Source organism: Elephantulus edwardii, unplaced genomic scaffold, assembly GCF_000299155.1.
Source record: "Elephantulus edwardii isolate Elephantulus edwardi_28Jun2011 unplaced genomic scaffold, EleEdw1.0 scaffold00022, whole genome shotgun sequence".
In the NCBI taxonomy this organism is placed as follows: domain Eukaryota; kingdom Metazoa; phylum Chordata; class Mammalia; order Macroscelidea; family Macroscelididae; genus Elephantulus; species Elephantulus edwardii.
Window position 1 is genome coordinate 6,429,156 of NW_006399772.1, and position 22,106 is coordinate 6,451,261.

A 22,106-nucleotide genomic window follows, 5' to 3' on the forward strand; every position below is an offset into this window, starting at 1 on the left:
TTTACATTAGTGTATTTCATTTCTTAAAGAGAATTATTGTTTTTATTTTACAGGTGAAAATACGTATGTAACATAATACCTGCCATTTCCACAACCAGAGTCTGGTGACATTGTGTTCATTATCTATTTTTTTTAAAGTTACAAAATCATTCCTCATAGTTTTAAGGTATTTGTAATAGGACTGACAACCTAAATAATACTTTAAAATTTATCTGATCTTAAAAAGTAAAGTTGGCTAACTTCCCTCACTCCAAAACCAAAATTCAGTGAATGTCATGTATTTAAAATGTACACATACAGCATATACTCACCAATTCTCTTGGACCGTATGGCTCACAGAAGGTGACGGCATTGCCGTGCATAATCGCTCCACACTGTTCTCCAATCTCACAGTTGTTACAGTCAGCCCTGCGGGGACACAGATCAGAGAGTACAGTATGGCACAAGGTGGCTGACTACTCAGGTCAGAAAATAGCCAAGTTACTGTAGCGCAGCTTAAAACAACATTTGAAGGAAGATAATGGTATTCAATACTGTGACGGTTAAGAAGACCTGAAAACAGAAAGACTGGAGCTTAAATCCCTGATCATTAACCTAAAAAAGTGTTGAGAAAGTTACTTAACAACTCAAAGTTACAGTTTACTCATCTGTAAAATAAGAAAAATAACATGAGTGCAAATATTTAGAGGATTAAATGAGAGTGCATATAAAATAGAATCTCACAAAATAAGCCAACTGTTGTTGAGTCAATTCTGACTCATAACCAAACTTTATTCGGTTTCTCATGCTATAAATCTTTACAGGAAGAGACTGCCATCTTTCTCTCTCAGAACAGCTTGGTGGATTTGAACTGCTGACCTTTTGATTAGCATCACAACACCTGATGCAGCACAGTGCCGTAAAACCAACCTTGTTATAGGTGTTTAATAACGGCAGATGCTGTATAGTCTCAATAATGACATACTATGTTCTGTTTGCAAACGTTAAAAGACAAGCAGATTAATATTCCTTTATAATTGTTATTGTTGTTGTGTACTATTGAGTTGGAACCCAGCCATGGCTGACCCTCCAGTGGGTTTTCATAGGGAGTAAGTTGCCCAGGAGGAGACTGACCATCTTTCCCCTCTGGAGAAGCTCATGGGTATAACCTGCATGTCTTAGAGTTGAAAAATGAAGCTCCATTGAAACAGATGAGGGAGAGAACTGTTTAAAAATGATAGATGACTGAGTATTGTGATTATGACAAGAGTCCAGATTGAAGGTTGCACAGTGGAGTGTGTGTATGTGGGGGGGATTGTATACCAATGAAACAATTTTTCTTTCACTTTTCAAATAGAAAAGTGAACTGGGGGGGGTGAGGGGTGGGCAGGGAGAAAAATGCAACAATGAATGAATGGAAATCCAAAATCTCTGTAAACATTCATTAAAATTAATAAAATAAAACTATAAAAAGAAAAATGTAGCTCCTTACCACTAGGCCACCAGAACCCCTAATATAGTAAACAAAAAGCATATATTATATATGGAACAAAATGAAAATATTTTTTAATTTTAAAGAATTCTGAGTTATAATTAGTATAAATATTTAGAATAGTATATATGCATTCCACAAAATAATTCTCAAATAAGTTTCCATGCATATATTTTACTATCCTGTTGAGTCGACGGCACATAACAATAATAACATATTATATTGGTTGGTTTTTTTTTTATTTAAGCCTCTTGTTTAGAGTCAATAAGACCTCTGGGAGGGCCTGTGTATTTAAAATTTAGTTGTTATATTTTGGAGGGACATTTCTCTAGGTCATACAGCACTCTTACTATCAATATGCTGTACTGAGGTAACCTGGAGTTGCTGTGATGCTGAACCTTGTGCCATTGTGGTGTCAAATGCCATAGCAGTTACCCATAGTGGACAGTGTTTGGTGGAGCTCCCAGTTTAAGAGAGGTTTGGAAACAGGAGCGGCATCCACTTCATAAACAACATGCCTCTGGAAACTCTGTGAACTTTGATAAAGGACCATAGACATAGAAAAGTTTCAGACCTTTTCTTCATAAGGTCGCTATGAGTCATGCTCGATTTGATGGCAATCAACAACAACAACAACATTCTATTATGCCAAAAATAATTAAACCAGATTTTATTTAACCCACATGCTAATATATAAAAGTTATTAATATGTACAAATAATAACACAAGCAAATATCTTATTAGTTATATTAACCCTGCAAATTAATTTTCTTAGTTGCTTTACTGTTTTACTGAAAAACAAAATGGTTAAAAACTTGAGGACAACATCTGAAAAAGAAATGCATTCATGGTGTTACTAAGAAGTTGAAGGTCTGCACAGCCTGGATTTGCCTAAGCATAGTTGAGTAACATTTACAATGCCTTGCATGTGACATTTCGACCTACAGTCATTATATCCCTAACATATACAGAGAAAGATCTATGTTTCCCCTGTCTGAACGTCAAACCTCATGAGAGCTCTATTTCGTGCAGAAAGAACATTTTCAAAGACTTTCACATTCCAGGTGCCAAACTGTGGAAAGGGCAAAATGCCCTTGGTTTCAGAGATGACGATGTAATGCCCTCTCAGCTGTTTGCTAATTTCAGACAGAGAGGGAAGAGGCACTCCCACCCAACCATGAAGAACACAGAAGTATAAAAAGAGAATAGGTTTCTGGGTGAGCTCTGGTGGCCTAGTGGCAAGACGCCGCACTGCAATCCCAGAGACGCACGGTTTGAATGCACCAGATGCTCTGCCGGGGAAGGAGGGACAATCTCCTCCTGTACCAGTCAGATCTGATTTGACGGTACAAATGCACACAAATAATAAAATAAAAATAAATTTTAAAAAAAAGAGACTAGGTAACCCACAATACCAAGAGGTAGAAGCACAAGTAAATGAAAACATGCCAAATACATGACAGAGCTGCTTGGGAAGACAAGGCAAAATATTATCATGAAATGTGCAAGGAGCTGGAGTAAGAAAGTAAAATGGGCCAATTTAGCTCAGTATTTCTTAAGCTGAATGAATTAAGAGTAAATTCAAGCCATGAGTTGCCTGCATGTGCTCACCAAGTTGTGCCAAGAAATCTGGAGGACAACTACTTGGCCAATTGACTGGAAGAGATCCATATTTATTCCCATTTCAAAAAAAGGTGACCCAACAGAGTGTGGAAATTATTGTACTAGCAAAATCCTGCTGAAGATTATCCAGAAAAGACTTGAACAGTACATTGACAGAGAACTATCAGAAATACAGGCTGGATTTAAAAGAGGTCATGGCACTAGGGACATTATTGCCAATGTCAGATGGATCTTGGCAGAGAGCAGAGAATACTAGAAGAATGTTTATCTGTGCCTCACTGACTATGCAAAGGTATTTGAATGAGTGGATCACAATAAATTGTGGCTAATCTTGAGGAAAATGAGAATCTTAGATCACTTGATCATGCTTATGGGAAACCAATATTTGGACCAAGAAGAAGTCATCAGAACAGAGCAGGAAAACACCGCATGGTTCAAAATCAAGAAAAGAGTACAATAGGGATGCATCCTGTCCCTGTACTTTTTCTATCTGTATGCAGAACAGATCATGTGGGAAGCAGGGCTTTATGAGAAGGAGTGTGGCATCAAGATTTGAGGGAGACTCATTAACAACCTCACGGAGGGTCTTCCTCTCCTATGCTGCCCCTCCACCTCCCAAGCATGACATCTTTATCCAAGGATTGGTCCTTCCTTGCAACATGTCCAAAGTATGTCAGATGAAGAAGCTTCAGAATCCTTGCCTCCAAGGAGCAGCCTGGTTTAACCCACTCTAGGATGGATGAACCTCATTGTTTTCTTAGCAGTCCATGGTACATTCAATACTCTTCTCCAACACCACAGCTCAAAGGCATCGATTCTCCTTCTATTCTTCCTAGTCACTGTACAGCTTTCTGAAGCATAGCAAGTGATTGCAAAGACGATGACCTGTATCAGATGCACCTTAGTCTCCAGAGTATCACCATGGCTTTTCAGCACTTTGAAGAGGTACCTAACAGTAGACTTTTCCATTGCAATGTGTCTTAATTTCCTGGCTTCTGGTGCCAAGAGTGTTGACTATGGAGCCAAGGAAACTAAAACTGTGAACAATCTCAATTTCTTCACCATCCATCATGATGCTGCCAATTGGTCCAGTGGTGAGAATTTTTGTTTACTTGCTATTGAGCCTCAATCCATATTGAAGGTTACAGTCTTTGACCTTCTGCAGCAAGCACTTCAGATCCTCAGTTTCAGCAAGCAGGGTTGTGTCATCTGCATAACACAGATTCTTGATGAACCTTCCTCAAATCCTAATGCCACACTTGTCCTCAGACAGTCCAGCCTCCCGGATAATCTGTTCTGCATATAGGTTGAAAAGGTATGGAAATAGAACACATCCCTGGTGTACACCCTTCTCAATTTTGAACCATGCAGTGTTTCCTTGTTCTGTTCTGACGACTGCCTCTTGGTCCAAGTAGAGGTTTCACATTAGCATGATAAATGTTGAGTCAACCACAACAATGTTTACAGGGGTTTAGAAGTAAAAGGTCAGCAGTTCGAGTCCACTAGCTGCCCTGTAGGGGAAAAAAATTAAGTAGGTCCCTCTCATAAAGTTTTCTATCCCCAATGGCAGAGAACTTTTTAATCTTCACAGGAACAAAATTCTGAGTCTTTCCACTTAAGGAATCGCTGGTGGGTTTCAACTACCAATCTTTTGCTAGCAGAGTGATTAACTACTGCATCCCCAAGGTTCTGCATGGACAGTCTTGTTGTTATGTTCCATAAAGTAAAAACTAACCTACAGCTGACCCTCTGGCAGGTTTTCAGGGGCAGTTAATCACATAAGAGGAGACTGCCCATCTTTCTCCTGTGGAGCAGCTGGTGTGCCTTTGGGGTTACAGTACAGCTTCTTACTACCAGACTATCCGAGCTCCCTATAAATGGTCCAGGACCTGGTATTAGGGAACTACTTAATAGATGCTTTATATGTCTGGAGAACTTTGTGGATTAAAAGAAACTAGAAAAACAAAAAGAGAAAAACCCTAACATACAAATAAAGGAAACAGATTTTCTTTCTACCTACTTCAACAACTCCTCTAGACATTTCTCTTCTTCAACATGCTCCAGAGAATTGAAAGTAAAATGCATAAATACATTGGAGTCCGTCCTCCTGGAGAAACTTAACTCAGAACCCAGGACTGGTATAAAGTAGAATTCAGCTAACAGCAACTCTCCGCGGGGTTTCTGAGACTGTGTACATCTTTATAGAAGGAAGCTACCCATCTTTCTCCCTCAGAGTTCCTGAAACCACCAATGATTTGGTCAGCAACCCAAACGTTAAACAAAACATCTCTCCTTGGAGAAAAGTAGAGATAAGTAATTATCAGACATAATCTATACTAGGTTGTTACCAGGAGGTAAGAGATTTTACAAAGGATTGATGAGACCAATCCCTAGGCTTCCTGCCAAAGTCTTTTAACTGTTCTTTGCTTGAATTTTTTCACAGTCTAACTGGTTTTGTCAACATAATTTATCTTCATTTACTCTGAATGCTCATCCCTCTGGGTGGTCAAATACAGCCCTCTCTTAGCTGTCAGTGAAGTTATTTATTCACTCATCATTTATTAATTCCTTCTTAGATTTAACAAATTTGTATTAAGGATCTATATGCACAGTGATACGCTTTTGGAGGCCAAACAACAAAATTCTATCATTTTCCTCAAGAAGTTAGCACTGGAGATAGAAAAGCAAGGAAGTCAGTACACAATCGCACTGGTGTGCCAAGTCAGCGATAGGTATTTATTGCAGTCTATTATGCTCTATTATACCACGGTTGCTGTGTGCAGTCAGCACCAGCTCAGAGATGACCTTTCAGTGGGTTTTTAGAGACTAAAAATTGCATGGGAGGAGACTGCCCATCATTCTCTGGCTGAGCACTAAAACCTACTGGATTACCTTAATTTTTCTGGAAATAGTTATCAGTATCCCAATTTACTATTAAGGAAGTTAAGTTTCAGAGAGATTAAGCAATTTTCTCAAAGTCACACAGCTTCTGAATCGATAGGTTTATAATATGGATCCATGGTTTACTAATTAAAAATCCACTCTATTTCCCATGATCCCTACTCCCAGGACATCAAGCTGCTTCTTCCTGATCCAGTAATGACTAGTAAAGCAAAACTGGAACAGATTTTAAAATTTGTAAAATGTGGGTATACCAGACTGATGATCAAATTGGAAAAAATTAGAGACTGATGGCCAGATAGAAAAATTATCTACCTTTTAGAAAATAGGAGCAGTGGTATGTTGCGTAGCAATCAAATTTTCTAAACAACAGAGTCCAAAACTAAATTTTCTAAACCACAGAATCCAAAACAATCATGCTGGGCTTAACGACGATGGCCAACTCTCTCACTTTGAATGCACATCCCTCTCTAATATCCTGACAACAATCCAGTCTCTTGAATCAGGCTCTTGAAAGGGTTTATTATACCTCCACTGAGTCTCCCATTACAACATTTCAACCTGTAATTTTCCCTGTTCTAGTTACTGTTCCTTTTCACTCAAATTTTAAAAATTCAGGTGTGCTCCAGTTTCACTGTCAGACATGACTGAAATGATTTGAAGCCCTGATTACTCCTTATGATAGGAGGACAGGCACACCAGTTGGGATGGTAGGTAAATCAGAATGGTAGAATTACCAAAGAAAATAGTTCCAGAACTTGTCTTGCATGAGAAATAGGTTTACTCACAAGAATGCATAACTGGCCTCAGAAATCACAGAGATTATAACTCAAAATCAGAACTGTTAGGGTCCCCCTTCCTGATTCACATTGTGTTTCCTATGATCATTCTTATGTACTGTCTCTTATCAAATTGATCTTCGCCCACTATTATGCAGTCTTTTTAGATCCCCACTGGATCTTTCCTATTCTTTTACCTCCTCCTTCCACTCACCAAATTCTGTGACCTCACGATTGATACAGTAATTAAAAATGGCTAAAACCACACTTGTTGTTAAGTGCCGTTGAGTCATAGACAATTCATAGTGACCCTATGAACGAAAGACCAGAACAATGTATAACTGTCATCATTTCTCCAAGTTCATAGAGTTTCTGGAGGCAAGCTATTTCGGAAGTGAATGCCACTCCTGCTTCCAAGCTTGTTTTAATCTGGGAGCTCCACCAAACACTGTCCACCATGGGTAACTATTACTGCATTTGACACATCAGTGTCACAGTGTTCAGTATCACAGCAACAACGAGTTACCTCTGTACAGCAAATATACAGACCAGTGCTTTACCACTTAGAAGAATGTTTGACCAAAAACAATTAAAACCAGGCCTGAGGGCCACAGATTAAAATCACCCACCTTTGGCTTTGTAGCATAACTTTCTATCCACTAGGCCAACAGAGCTCTTTCTATGTTGTTGTTAAGTGCCATCGAGTTGTAGATGACTCACAGCAACACTATAAACAAAAGACCTGAACACTTGTATGAATTCATCATTTCTCCAAGTTCATTGATTCTGGAGGCACTAGTCTATGTAAAAAGGTCAGCAAGAGATGGCATTGGAAGGTGGAGAATCAGGTCTGCCATTTTATTTAATAAGTGAAAAGTGTTAGATTAGGATTTCTAAAAAACCACAAAAAATTAATGAATTAATAAAAATCCTCTGCTCTGACTTTTATCACCCTTTAGTGTCAGGGAAGGAGAAGCAACTCTCAGGGAGATGGAGTTACACAGTGATTGATATAATGACTTGAGGAAGGGCAGAGGTTGTAAAAATGGTGAAGAATCTGTCAGGATTTCATTCTTTCTTATGTAGGGTTGCAATGAGTTGGAGTCCACTTGACAGCCCCAACAACAATGAAAATAAAATACTGTCCACAAGTAGTAAATGACTAACACTGTGGTAGTTGTTATGCGCTGTTGAGTCAGAACCACCTCATAGCTGACCCTCCAGTGGGCTGTCAGAGGCTGTAAATCAGTCTAGAAACTAAGGTGTATCTGATCTAGGCCATGGTCTTTGCAATCACGTGCTATACGTCAGAGAGAGAACTGGACAATGATGAAGGATGACAGAAGAGTTGATGCCTTTGAGTTGTGGAGCTGGAGAAAAGTCTTGAACTTATCATGGACCATCAAGAAAACAAATACATCTGTCTTAGAGAGGGTGAAACCAAGTTTCTCCTCAGAGGCTACGATTTTGAAGCTCTGTCTCAGATACTTTGGGCATTTGGCCAGGAGGGACCAATCTGTGGAGGACATCAAGCTCAGAAGGACAAAGTGACAGCCCAGGAGAGGAAGACTCTGGACGAGATGTATTGACTCAGTGACTCAGGTAATGGGGTATGTGTGTCAAAGATAATAAAGTTGGCACAGGATATAGAGCAGGGTTCAAAAATGTTGTGCATAGGGTCACTTTGAGTCGTAAGTGACTCTATGGCACATAACAACAACAACAACAATCACACAGGAGGAGATGGCTCTTCTTTCTCCTGTAGAGCAGCTGATGGCTTTGAACCACTTACCTTCAGGCTGGCAGCTCAATTACTTATCAACAGGCTACCAGAGCTCCCTATATCAATAGCACTGTTCACTAGCTAGTAAATTACAGGATTAGCACTCAAAGTCAAATTATTCTCTTTCCAAAATCATGATAGCAATTAAGTTTTCAGAATAATTATCATAGCAAATAATGGACTGGAAATAGAAACATTTGGGGGCCAAATAAAATATAAAAGTACATTAAAATACGGTGAGATTAGAGATACTCCAGATTATCACTGTTCAATAGAAGTGTAATTTATGCTCAATGCATAGTTTTAAATTTTCAAATATTTATATTAAAGCTTTTTAAACGATCAGGTGAAATTTAAGAATATGCTTTACTTAAAAGTGCAACAATGAATGAATGGAAATCCAAAATCTCTGTAAATGTTCACTGAAATTAATTTTAAAAAATAATATGCTTTATTTAATGCCACAGAATCAAATTACTATCTTTTCATGTGTAATTAATATAAATATACTAATGCATAGTTCTTTTTTTCCTTTGTATACTGATGCAAATTTGAGGGAACTCTGATGATGTAGTTTGTAGGGAGATGTGCTGCTTACCCAAAAGATTGCACCTTTCTAGTGGTTTGAATATAAAAGCTGCTCCATGTTGGGGGGCATGGTCACCTCTTTTTAGAGGATTTACAGCCTTGGAAACCTAATTCAGTTACAGTCACAATCAATTGAGTAGCCTGTGACCCATAGCGACCCTATGCACAGCAGCTCTGAACCCCTCCCTGTCCTGAGACAGTCTGATTCTGACACACCAACCCCCATTGCCCCAGTTACTGTATCAATCCACCTTCTCTGGAATCTTTCTCTCCAGCGCTGTTTCTCCATCCTTCTGAGCATGATGTCCTTTTCCAAGGATTGGTCTCTCCTGGCCATGTCTCCCCTGGCCATGTGCCCAAAATATGTGAGATGGAGATTCAAAATCCTAGCCTCCAAGGAGAAACTTGGTTTCACCCTCTCCCAAACAGATCTATTTGTTTTCTTGGCAGTCCTCAGTATTTTCAAGGCTCTTCACTAGCACCACGATCTGAAGGCATTGATTCTTCTTTTTCTGTCATCTTTAGTCATTGTCCAGCTCTCTGAGGCATAGCAAGAAATTGTGAAGACCATGACCTTGATTAGGCACACCTTGGTCTCTAGGCTGACATCATTGCTTTTCAGTACTCTGGAGAGGTCCCTAACAACAGATTTCTACAATTCAATTAGTCTTTTGATTTCCTGACTGCAGGTGCTAAGAGTGTTGATTGTGGAGCTGAGCAAGCTGTTATTTCCTATGCACACTACCTTTATTTTTCTAAAAACTAAAAGAAACATAAAAGAAGCCAGAAATGTAAAACAAGTACTTATTAACCAACAAAACTAAGGTCAGACCATAAACATGAAAAGAAAAGAAAACCTTGAACTGAGGTTCAGACTTTCTACTATAATATTCTCTTTGGTCATCTGTAAATGTGTGATTTTCCTGTCCCTTCTCTATTTTCATTGGCTTGTTGGATCTTTAAAAAATATTATTACTTAGCTGTTTGTATCAATATACAAAGAAAAAATATGCAATGTGCTCTTGAGCTGTAGAAAGTACACTATGACAGCATCCTTAGGTTTTTAATCTTGACTTTAAACTTGCTGGCCATGAAAATATGCCAACACCCTGTTCGTGAGCAATCTGAAGTGAGATGTCCCTGGAGTCTGGGTCTCCACGTTCTGCAGTGACTCACGGGCTTTCAGGATGCAGCGAGCAGAGGAAGATTAATGAGGAAACCGAGCTTCTGTGCACAACTGAAGATTTATGAATGGCTGCTGGTGACATCATTCTGATTACAACAAATAAATATAATCGAAATATTATTTTCTTGAGAGAGGTCTAATGACATGGCTCATTCTTCTTCTTAGATCATCGTGAATCACTCAGCCTTTTGTCAGGCACACTACAGAACCAAGTTAATCATCTGGAAACTCAATAACAATCAGTTATCACCCAATTCTCATTTGAGATACATGCCATTTGTCCCCAAGACCGAGGACATTGTATTATCAAGCCATAATTTATGACCTCTGAAGGGGTCAGTGTCTGGGGCATAGCCTTAAAAGCAGCAATCTGGAGTTCTAAGGCAGAATTATCTATTCACAAGAATGTATAATGAGAGATATTAAAATAATTTTAACCTTCTAGGATTATAAAAGGTATTTTTAGAATATTCTTTAAAACTTAAAAACAAAAAGTATGGGAAAAATCTCTCATAATTTTCTGGCCCATGTCTCTGTATCTGGACATAGAGCATCACTTGACAAAATTTGATCCAAGAGCCAGCAAGATGAGGCCAGATTAGACACTGGAGAGTCCGTCAATGGAAACTGAACCCTAACTGTCAAGTGGCTGCTGGGAAGTCAGCTGACTTTGGAAATCTCAGCATTCTAAACTTAACAATCAGACTCTCAACTTCTGACCATATTTTATGACAGAGAGACTACGTTTCATTCAAAACGGAGAGGAGGAGGGTTACCTACTTACTTCTAAAAACTTACATGATCATTTCATAGTTTCATAGTTTGTAAGACCAAATTTTTTTAAAAAATACACTTCAAACAATTTGAAACAGTCTCTCTACCCGCAGGATATTTTTAGAAAAACTGTAAGAGAAGTTCACTCTGTAAAACTGAGAATATCACCTTCTAGCGTGTCAGGCCTTCTTTCCTAAGGAACTAACACTTGCTTCAAACGTGAAAATGACAAACCTCATTTACAGCTCATTCCTTCTCATTATAGCTCACTCAGGAAGGTAAGAGAACTCTTCTCATTTCACTAGGGAGTCTGAAAATCAGATCATTCCTTTGTTAATAGTACAAAGACAAATATTATTTGGGTTAAAAATAGTCCCTTTAAAATATTGGTATGGCACATAAGATTCTGACCTCCTACTATGGTAAATTCCATTACATGCTGCTTAGAAAAATATTTCCCTCTTTTTTCAAATGCACTTGACATTTAATTCCATTGAATGAGCTCTTGTTTCTGTCATCTAAAACAGAGATTAAAGAAGGAAATAAGAAGTCTCCAGAAGCATACCTTATTTTCTTAGTGGGACACCGCCTGGTTAACCTTTCTATTTTAGATGAAGCTTTTCCCCCAGAGCAATTACATCTTGGAAAGGAGAGGGAAGGCAGATGAGAGATGGCAAGAAAGGTTTGAGGAGAAAGTCATCGGGGGGGGGGGGTTACCATAATATGAAAAAAAAGTTATTCCTAAAATAAAAAATGGGCAGAGTGCAAAGATGTAGAGAAAGCAAGAGGAAGGAAGACAGAGACAATTTCACAGAAGATCAGAAGACTGGGCCATCAGCTCTAGAAATCAAATGGGAATTTTGCAATCCATCAAAGGACTGAGATTTCAGAGCTTTTGGCAAGGGCAGGAAGCACTGGTGGCCGAGTGGTAAGGAGTTGCACTGCTCACCCAAAGGCACGTGGTTTGAATCCACCAGCTGCTCTGTGATAGAAAGATGAGCAATATTTTCCAGAGTGATTTACTCCTTCTGAAAACCTGCTAAAGCATCAGCCATTAGTCAGTTCCAGCTCAATGGCATATAAATTCATATTTTCTTATAAATACCTACTTTTGCAGCATCAGTATGGATGGTGAAGAGATTGAGATAGTTAACAGTTTTAGTTTACTTGGTTCCACAGTCAACACTCATGGTAACAGCAGCCAGGAAATCAGGAGACAAATTGCATTGGGAAAGTCAGCTGTGAGGGACCTCTCAAGAGTACTGAAGAGCAACAACGTCAGGCTGGAGAAGAGCAACAACGTCAGGCTGGAGACTAAGGCATGCCTGATCCGGGCTATAGTCTTTACAATTATGTGCTATGCATCAGAGAGACAGTGCATAGGGATGATAGAAAAAGAATTGATGCCTTTGAGTGGTGCTGGGAAAGAGTGCTGAATATACCATGGACTGCTAGGTGAACAAACAGGTTTGTCCTGGAGAAGGTGAAGCCAGAATGCTCCTTGGAGTCAAGGATCTGAAGCTTCATCTGATATACTTTGGGCATGTTGCAAGGGGGGACTGGTCCTTGGAGAGGGACATCATGTTTGGCAGAGTGGAGGGGTGGCGAAGGAGAGGAAGACCTTCGATGAGATGGATCAATTCCGTGATTGGAGTGGTGGGAATGAGTGCGTTTGAGATGGTAGGTTGGCACAGGATAGAATGGTGTTTAGAGCTCTTGTAGAGGGTCGCTGTGAGTCGCAAGCAACGCGATGGCACATAACAACAACAACCTGCTTTTGGGAAAAAAGTTTATATTACTCATTTATCATTTAACTGTGTTAAGCTGCATGTCTTCAAGGTGACTAATATTACCAAAAAAGTTTCTTGGCAACTCTCAGCAGTTGACCCTCTGGTGGCCGAGGTCAGGGCTATCGGCTGGCATGACACAGGTTCCCCAGACATAAGTTTGCTCCCTGTGTGGCACAGTTTAGTTCTTTCTCTAGTTTATTTCTTAGTGACAGTATTCATCAGCTTTAGTTCTTTATGGTTTTCTGGAAACTTCTTTTACAGGTTCACATACTTTAGCTACTAAGTAGGGGAGTCATTCCTAATTTTTGTTGTTTTTTTTTTTTAAGAAATTCCAAGATAATAAAACAAAACCCCAAACTCATTGTTGTCTAGTTGAAACCAACTCATACCTGACTCTCTCCTGAAGGTTTTCTGAAGCTGTAAATTGCATGAGAGGAGACTGTGCAGCTTTCTTCCATAGAGATGCAGGTGGGATTCAAACAGGCCAACGCACAGCCCTTGAATTAGCAGCACAACTGTCTAACAACTACACCACCCGAGGCCCCTCTCACGATGCCTTGACCTACAAAGCAGTTTGACCATTCGCTTGACTTCTTCTGTCCTTCAGGATAAACTATGAATCACCAAATACAACTCTAGTTAGATCATCCTCATAATAAAACCGCAATATTTGGTGTTCTTTTATTTAATTGCTTTTTTTTCCTTAAAAGAAATGGACAAAGGTTTACATACAGCTAGAATTTATTCTTAGATGGCTCCCAAGAATCAGAGGGAGTGAGAGGAGCAATAAAAAGTTATAACTGGTGCTCGCTTTGGCAGCACATATACTAAAAATGGAATGATACAGAGAAGACTAGCATGGCCCCTGCGCAAGGATGACATGCAAATTCGTGAAGCGTTCCATATTAAAAAAAAAAGTTGTAACTGGGTAAGTTAAGTGAAGAAAAGGCAATATACAGTAAGTCGTTGCTCAGATATTTTAACTAATTAATTACAATAATAACCCGTAATGTTATCATGGCTGGAGCTCTGGTGGCCTAGTGGTAAGAAGCATTGTGCTAGAGGCATAAAGACATGTGGTTCAAATCCAGCAGCTGCTCTGCAGGAAAATGATGGATAGCCTCCTCTTGTGTGATTTACTGCCTCTGAAAACCCAATGGAGTTTCAGCTGTAAGTTGGTTCTGACTTAACAGCACACCACCAGCCGCACCACCATAACAGTTTTATAATACAAAATGTGTATTGAACAACCTGATGAAAAACCAACATGATTTATAGAACTTGAGAACTTTCACTCAAACATCATAAAAAAATAAACTTAGCAAAACCATCAATCTTTTTCTCAATTTCAAAATAAGTGTCTCCGTAAGTTAGCAATACAGAATACCAGATGAGTGGTCTGATCTCTTACTTTCCTGGTTCTGTAAATTAATCTTTGACGTACTAAGAAGTCTCCTAGTTTGTTTTTGGTGGTTTTGAATTTTTCTTCAGTCATGCAATCCCATCCAATGCCAGTCATGGTTTCAGCTTCCTTAACTACAAATTTTGAGCTTCTCCATATCATATACCAACGGACGGAGGTTTTCGTGTTTCAGGGTCTGAGGTGACTTTGTGTCTTTCTTCCCCTGTCTCACGTCCCTGTTGGCAGGCTGACTGACTCATCTCAGGGGCCCCTCCTGAAGGAAGAGTCTCTCTCCTCCTGCCCTCCGCTGCACCGCCCGTCCTGTTATTATTACTGTTCTATCATTACGCTGGAGGGGAAACATCTGTTGTCCTCTAGTTGCCATTTGTCATCATGTTTTCTAACAGTCCCCACATCTCCCACTAGAACATCACAGCCTGGTGATATTACAGCTTTGAATGTCTTCTGTGATCTTCCAAAAACAAGCAATAAAGGGATAATCTGTTTAAACAAAACCAAAGCTTTCTCCTTGGCTTTGTAACAAAGATACTTCTTAAGGAACTTACTGCATTCATTCTTTTGTTATTTTAACTCTCGGAAGTCTTTACACGTCTAAGTGATGCATCAGAGATATCTTCTATTTTTTTTCTCTCTCATTGGTTTTATTATGTTTGTGATGATTAAATTGAAGTCTAATTTAGACACGGTGAAATATACAGATCTCAAATGCTCAAATGACAAGGGTGGTGGTGTTTTGTTTTCCGTTTTCACGAACGTTCACATCCATAAAACTTATTTTATTTTAGCTACATTTCATTGAGTCAGAACTAATTCACAGCTGACCTTCTAGCTCAGCAGGTTTTCAGAGGTGGTAAATCACACAGGAGGAGACGGCCTACCTTGGGTTGACAGTGCAGCTCCTTACTTATACCCTCTGGTGGCCTAAGTGGTAAGAAGCTGTACTGCAATCCCAAAGGCACAGGGTTCGAGGCCACCAGTTACTCCACAGGAGAGGGATGGGTAATAGCCTCCCATTCAATTAACTGCCTCTGAAAACCTGACAGAGGGTCAGCTATGGGTTGGTTCCGACTCTACGGTACACAACAACATTGTTGTTGTTGTTAAGTGCTGTTGAGTTGTAGGTGACTCATAACGACCCTATGAATGAAAGACCTGAACACTTTGTATAACTTTCATCATTTCTTCAGGTACATAGGGTTTCCAGAGGCAAGCTATTTTGGAGGTAGATGCCACTCCTGCTTCCAAGTTTGTTTTAATCGGGGCGCTCCACCAAACACTGTCCACCATGGGTAACCATTATTGCACTGACATATCAGTGTCACAGAGACAAATGCATACCCTCTTAAAATATATAATATGCTCATCACCCCAAAAGGTTCTTTGATTCCACTTCCATGTCAAGCCTTCATCACTGAAACAACCAATGATCTGAATTCTATCATTTACATAATCTTGTCTGGATCTCATATAGATGAACTTACTCTGCTTTCTTTTGCTTGACAGACTATTTGAAAGATTAATGTAAGTGTGACAATCAGAAATACTAAGAAGTATTCCATTTCTCAGATTTTTACTGTTTTGAACACTTGGGCTACCAATTCCAGCATTTGGTAATTAGGTACATTTATCTATTTTTTAAAAAAATAAAGATTTCTCTCCCAAAGCCACTGCCATCAAATCTTTTCCATTCTTACAAATGGACCAACAAACAGCACCATGACAATGAATAAGGATGACAGAAGAATTACTTATGTCTTTGAGGTGTGGTGTTGGAGAAGAGCACAGAACATCCCATGATGGCCAAGAGAACAAACAGATAAGTCTTGGAAAGGGTGTAGCTGGAGTGCACTTTGGAGAAGAATGAAGAGGCTTCACCTCACTTAATTTCAGTATGCTGTTAGGAGAGGCTATTTTTTCAAGATAGACATGATGCTTGGAAGGGTGGAGGGTCAGTGAAGGAGAGGAAGACCCTCAACCAAGTGGACTGACACAGTGACGGCCTCAATGGGCTCTGGTGCATCAGGAAGTGTGAAGATGGCACAGGACAGGAGGGGGTTCAGATCCATTGTTTATACGCTCATTATGAGTCAGATTCGACCCAAATGGACCTAGCAACAACAATAACAGCATACACAAAGTATGTGAAATGATTCTCCTGCTAGGAGCACACTGCCATTGAATTTTATGTGCAGCTCTATTCTGTCACAAGTGTGAGTACGATGGCCACAGGCTCAGCTTGGCTTTTATGAAGGAAAATCTCATTCTCTGATGCCAGTCAATGGAGAAAATGCATATTTTCCCTGGTTGCCTAGTGGATAAAGAGTTGTGCTACCAGCCCAAAGGCATGTAATTCAAATCCACCTGCAGCCCCATGGGAGAAAATGAGTAATCTCCTCTCATGTAATTTTCAGTCTTTGAAAACCTCCTGGAGGGTCAGCTTTGAGTAGATTCCGATTTGATGACATATAAAAACAACAGCATTTTGTGTGAGTCTAATCTTTGGAACGACTCACAGAAACTCTTAACAACTACTGCCTTGGGAGAAAGCAAATATGGGTCATGGCATGAAGGTTCAGATCTTATTGTTAATATAGTTGTATTCGTTGGACTTTCCACCCAGTATATATATTAAAGTTTCAATAAAACTGAGTATGTATTTAGTTAGGCACTTAATACTTTCCATATTGGGTTAATAGATATGAAAAATAATGTCTTGGTTCTATTCCAACCATAGTGCTAATTTCTCTTCTTCCTTCTTAAAAATTATGAAAGCTCTTAGAACCCCATAGGAAGAAAAAAAAATGCTCATAAAAAGTAGCACATCATTCTCTTGTGGCAAATTATTTGGTGATATGCTTTGCCACAGGAATTTGGCCACAAGCGACGTATCAGGCATTCTACTTCTCTCTGGTGGGTTTTTAATTATCCTTTTGTATAAAGATAATCAAAGAAAGTATTATAAAAGATACAAATTACTTGAGAAAATAGGTCCCCCAAGAACAGAGAGGTTTCATTCGAGTGAAAACTGACTTTGTGACTCTGCCATTACTAGGTGTTAATTTCTAACTACATGGGCTTTCTATCTACCCTTAAAGGATTCAAGACATCAAAGCTCAATTCTTCTCCCCTATGATTCTGCAAAAATGCTATATGTGTGTGTGTGTGTGTGTGTGTGTGTGTGTGTGTGTGTGTGGTGAGTATGTGCGCACGCGTGCGAGCGAGAGAGAGAAAGTGAGAGTGTCTGATGTTGGTATTTCATTAAAGATGATGAAAGTCTTAAAGATTTTTGTAAACAGGTAACTGAAGACTATATTAAAAAGTAATATTTTATTCTATCTAGGCTTAGAGGGGATAAGGAGTGCAAGGTACAAATACATTGCAAGAAGAAAGAAGGAAGAGAGAGCAGGAAAAAGGAAGAGGCACAGAGAGATGGAACTAGCATTCTCTGAGCACCTACAAAGGTGCATAATGCCAGAGCTTTCCATACTCACTATCTCATCTCACCTTAAAGCAATAGTGCGAGGACAGTATTCACCCCAGTTTCAAAGATAAAGAAGCACAGCCCAGAGATGAAACAGCTGTTTTCCTCAAACTCCCCAGATGGCCAGTCATTTCTTCGAATCAGATACAGACTGGTAAGAAACTGTGTTGTAATCCCAAAGGCACATAGTTCAAATCCGTCAGCTGCTCAGTGGGAGACGGATAGGCAATCTCCTCTCATGCAACTTACTGCCTATGAAAACCCACTGGAACGTTGACTATGGTTCGGTTCCAACTCAATGGTACATAATAACAACAATCTCAAGAGCCTCTGTTTCTTTTTGATGACAAAATAATCTCTCAGTAAGTTTCACAGGTGTTTATTTGTTAGCTTATTTTAATCTTAGAGGCTAAATGAAGGAGAATATAAACAATAAGGGATAAGATAAAATGACTCTGAAGTATATTTTATATAGGAGCAGTTGGATTTTAAAGTTAAAAGGTTGGTTGGGTGTTTTTTGTTCTTTTTTTCCAACAGTAGGAAAAACCCTCCACTGTAGTTAAGTAAAAAGGACATAAAATCCATACCTTTGATCAAGAAAGCATATTTCAGATCAGTCATAAAAATGGTGAAGTAAAATCAATCCAATTTTATTGATTCAAAAAAACAACAGAATTTTCAACACATAAAAGTCACATTTTGTATCTGACAAGAAAACTCACTGAAGGAAATAAATTATCTTGACAAAAATGAACTTGCATTGGAATGAATAATTTGATAGCATCTCTATTAGAGGAAAGGGGTGGTGCAACGGTTAAGCACTCAAATGTGAACCGAAAGGTCAGAGGTGCACACACACACCACTTATTGGGGGGAAGAAGACGTGGTCTGCTTATAGCAAACATGTTCAGCCTTAGAAACCTTTCACGGCACTCCTTTTCTGTCTTATATTATTACTATGAGTCAGAATCAACACGTTTTAGTTTTGGAATTTATCAATGGAAGTTAAAAGAGCTAAATATCAGAAGAAGTAGAGAATTTTAATCAGTAAAGATGTTCTTAGAAAGTCAGAATTTGGGTTTTTTTTTCTTTTCTCAATAAATATTCTCTTTTTGTTTCAGGGTACTTCTATTTAGTATATATTCAAGTTTTATATAGTATGTAAAATTTAGGATTTTTTGACTGGTATTTTCCCCTATATTTGTACTATCGAAACTTGTTTTTCATTCTAAAAAAGGACATGAAAATTCCTTTTTCTAGTATTGGAACACTAGCACTTCAAGAGTCGGTCACTTGCTCCAGGAAATTATCATTCAGAACTCCTACAGCATGTTATTTATAAAGAGAACTGTGCTAATCTCCCAATGGCCACAACTCACTGGCAGTTCAAATCCATCCGTGGCTCTGAGGGAGAAAGACGCACCATCTCCTCCTCTGTGCTTTCCAGCCTCAGCGAGCCAATGGAGAACCAAGCAGGAGTCAGTTCCAACTCAGTGGCAATGAGAGATCACCTTTATGAGGTATCCCTGGTTGCACAGTGGTTAAACCCTTCGGGGAACTTCTCCTCTGTCCTCCGGAGCCTCTGAGTTGGAATGGATCAGTAGCACTGAGCTTGCTTTGAGTTTATTTATACTTAGGATGTCTACGCTATATTTCTGGCTTTTCAAACTGTCTGGTTTTAGTGTTTCCTCTTCTAAATTAAATCCTATTTGAGGAAAGTAACCAACCACATGCTTTGTTAATTTACTAAATAAACTGAGCAACTATTATTAGATTTTTATCACACAAGTGAACGTAAAAATAGAAATGATAGCATATTAAGAATAGAACTATTATTCTTTCAGTCCTCACTACTGCTTGGATTCCACTGACAATTTTAAAGTTTATATTAAGAGTTTTTAGTTTACTTGAGCTCTTACCTACATATGCAAAACATCTAATATTACAGGAAATCCAAATTCAGACATTCATATTCCCTCAAATTGTAAAGATTGATTGTCACTCTGGGGCAAGAGTAATATTCTTCTGAAGTCAGTAAAAAGATACAGCATAATGCCAGCAGATTTATATATAAAATGATGCAATCGAGATGTTTTAAATAAATTCTGGTTCATTTCTTTGCCATCAAAAATGCGATGAAAACACACCTCAACAGCCTCAGGAGTCTGTCCACTGCCATTAAGTTGATTCTGACTCACAGTGACCTTCTAACAGGTTTCCAAGTCTATGAATCTTTATAATGGGAGCTCTGGTGGCCTAGTGGTAAGGACTTGTGCTGGCAACCCAAAGGCACATGGTTCAAATCCACCAGCTGCTCCATGGGAGAAAGATGAAAAATCTCCTCTCATGCAATTTCTAGCCTTTGAAAACTGGCTGGAGGGTCAGCTATAATTTGGTTCTGACTTGACGGAACACCCATCAATGACAGATCTTTATAGGAAGAGACTTCTCATCCTTTCCCTGCAAAGCCAGTGGTGGACTGGACTGTCCTTCCTTGGTTAGTATCCAGACACGTTACCTACTACACTGCCAGCATTGCTTAAGGAGAGACTCCCTCACACTCACTCACTCTCACTGAGTCTGTTTCAACTGGTATCAACCCGTCGTTCGGTTCCAAGGCTGTAAGTCTTAACCAGAACAGACTGTCCTGCTCTCCAGGAACAACCAGTGGATTCACACTCTCGGGGATAAAATGGTCAATCTGCAGCAGGGCAGTGTACCACACTACCAACCACACCATCAGAGCCTCAGTGACGTAAACATTATTTAGAAGTATGAAAAAAATCAGAAGCCAATTCAAATAAACCATTCTTCTTCATTTAATTTATAAAAACATAGTGAGAAGATACACTAGAGCATAAACTTGTCTATGTAAAGAACTTGAGCAACAGAAATATTCTTAACAAAAGTGTAACAATGAATGAATGAATGAATGGAAATCCAAAGTTTTTGCAAATGTTCATAAAAATTAATAGTAATTTAAAAAAAGAAATATTCTCAACACTTGACATCTAGTTTTGGTTCTTAAAAGATGTCAAGAAATAGTCATGCCATCTATGTGAAGCCCAGCTCAGGAGCTGAACAATTCTCACTAATTCCTTAACTCACTTATTCCTGCTGAGTCGAAACTGACCAAGATCTGATCCTCCTGTGGGTATTCAGAGGCCGTACATCGCATGGTAGGAGACTGTCCATCTTTCTCCTGTGCAGCAGTTGTAGATTCAAACTACTTGCTTTTGGATTGGCAGTGCAACTCCTTACCCATTAGGCCATCAGCGATCCCTGACACCTTACTGCCAAAGAATAACTTAATTTTGAAGAGCTATTATTCCTAAAAGTCATCATCCTTCTTTTCCATTAGGCAAATCAAAGTGAATAGTATTGTAACTTACCATATATTTGGATTCAGTTCTGGTTGATGGTAGGAGTCAAAGTCATCTCGTAAGATAATACTGTCACTATGTATTTCAGCTTTAAAACAAAACAAAACAAAACAGCACTTAGAAAACAATTATACCACTATAACAGACAGATTTTGCTAAACAAAAATGTAATCACAATGCATTTAGTAAGAATAGTAGTATCTTAAATGAAAACTGAATTTCAAGTAAGCAGTAAATGATAGTTGCTTTGTCCCCAAACTACCAGGGACTGCTGCCAGTTAGATGCCTGATGTTGTCGCCAGTTGCCACCAAGTTGATTCTGCAACCTGGTGACCACATATGTGCTGAGTCATAGGGTGTCAAGGCTGTAATTTATATGGAAAAAGAGAGCCTTTCTTCTGATTTTCCATCAGGGGAGAGGTACATTCAAACAATCAACCTGTCTGCTAGCACTTAAGTGCTTGCACCATCCAGCAACTCTTGTTTAGACACCCAGGAGTCTGGGAACAAGAACTTTCAAAGAGAAAACTAGCAAGTGATCACTGGGTGTGAGTGGCAGGAAGACCAAAGACAGTAGTAACAGATAAGGAAAGGCCAGCTGGGACTCGTCTTGCATTTCTCCACAGTCAACGACGGCTTCCAAGACACCACCCAGAACAGACTCCGAGTCACTGTAAACCCATCAGGGACAGAGCATGCTGGGATTTTACTGTCCGCTCAATTTGTTGGTCATTATTGGTCCGGAACTTCTTCTGGCTCCTATTACCCTTCTTGCTCTGGTTTTTTTCTCCTGGTTCTCATATTCATTCACTTTTTATTTAATTTGGTTCCATTTTTTAAAATTTTTTCTCCTCTGACCTGCATAAAGAACTTACCTATGTAAATAAATAAAATAAAAAAGAAAGGAGAATGCTGGGACTCATC

At 39.1% G+C, this 22,106-nt stretch overlaps 1 protein-coding gene across 2 annotated transcripts in view; it reads right to left on the reverse strand.

The window, feature by feature from the left end:
• The window catches only part of RELN (reelin), a 633,193-nt gene that overhangs the window by 322,774 nt on the left and 288,313 nt on the right, over window positions 1-22,106 (reverse strand). For both annotated transcript variants that reach the window (XM_006882611.1, XM_006882610.1), the window contains exons 6-7: window positions 21,192-21,270; window positions 312-408 (exon numbers count right to left, since the gene is read on the reverse strand). In XM_006882611.1, coding sequence (XP_006882673.1) covers window positions 312-408; window positions 21,192-21,270 — 176 coding nt within the window. The remainder of the gene's footprint in view (window positions 1-311; window positions 409-21,191; window positions 21,271-22,106) is intronic.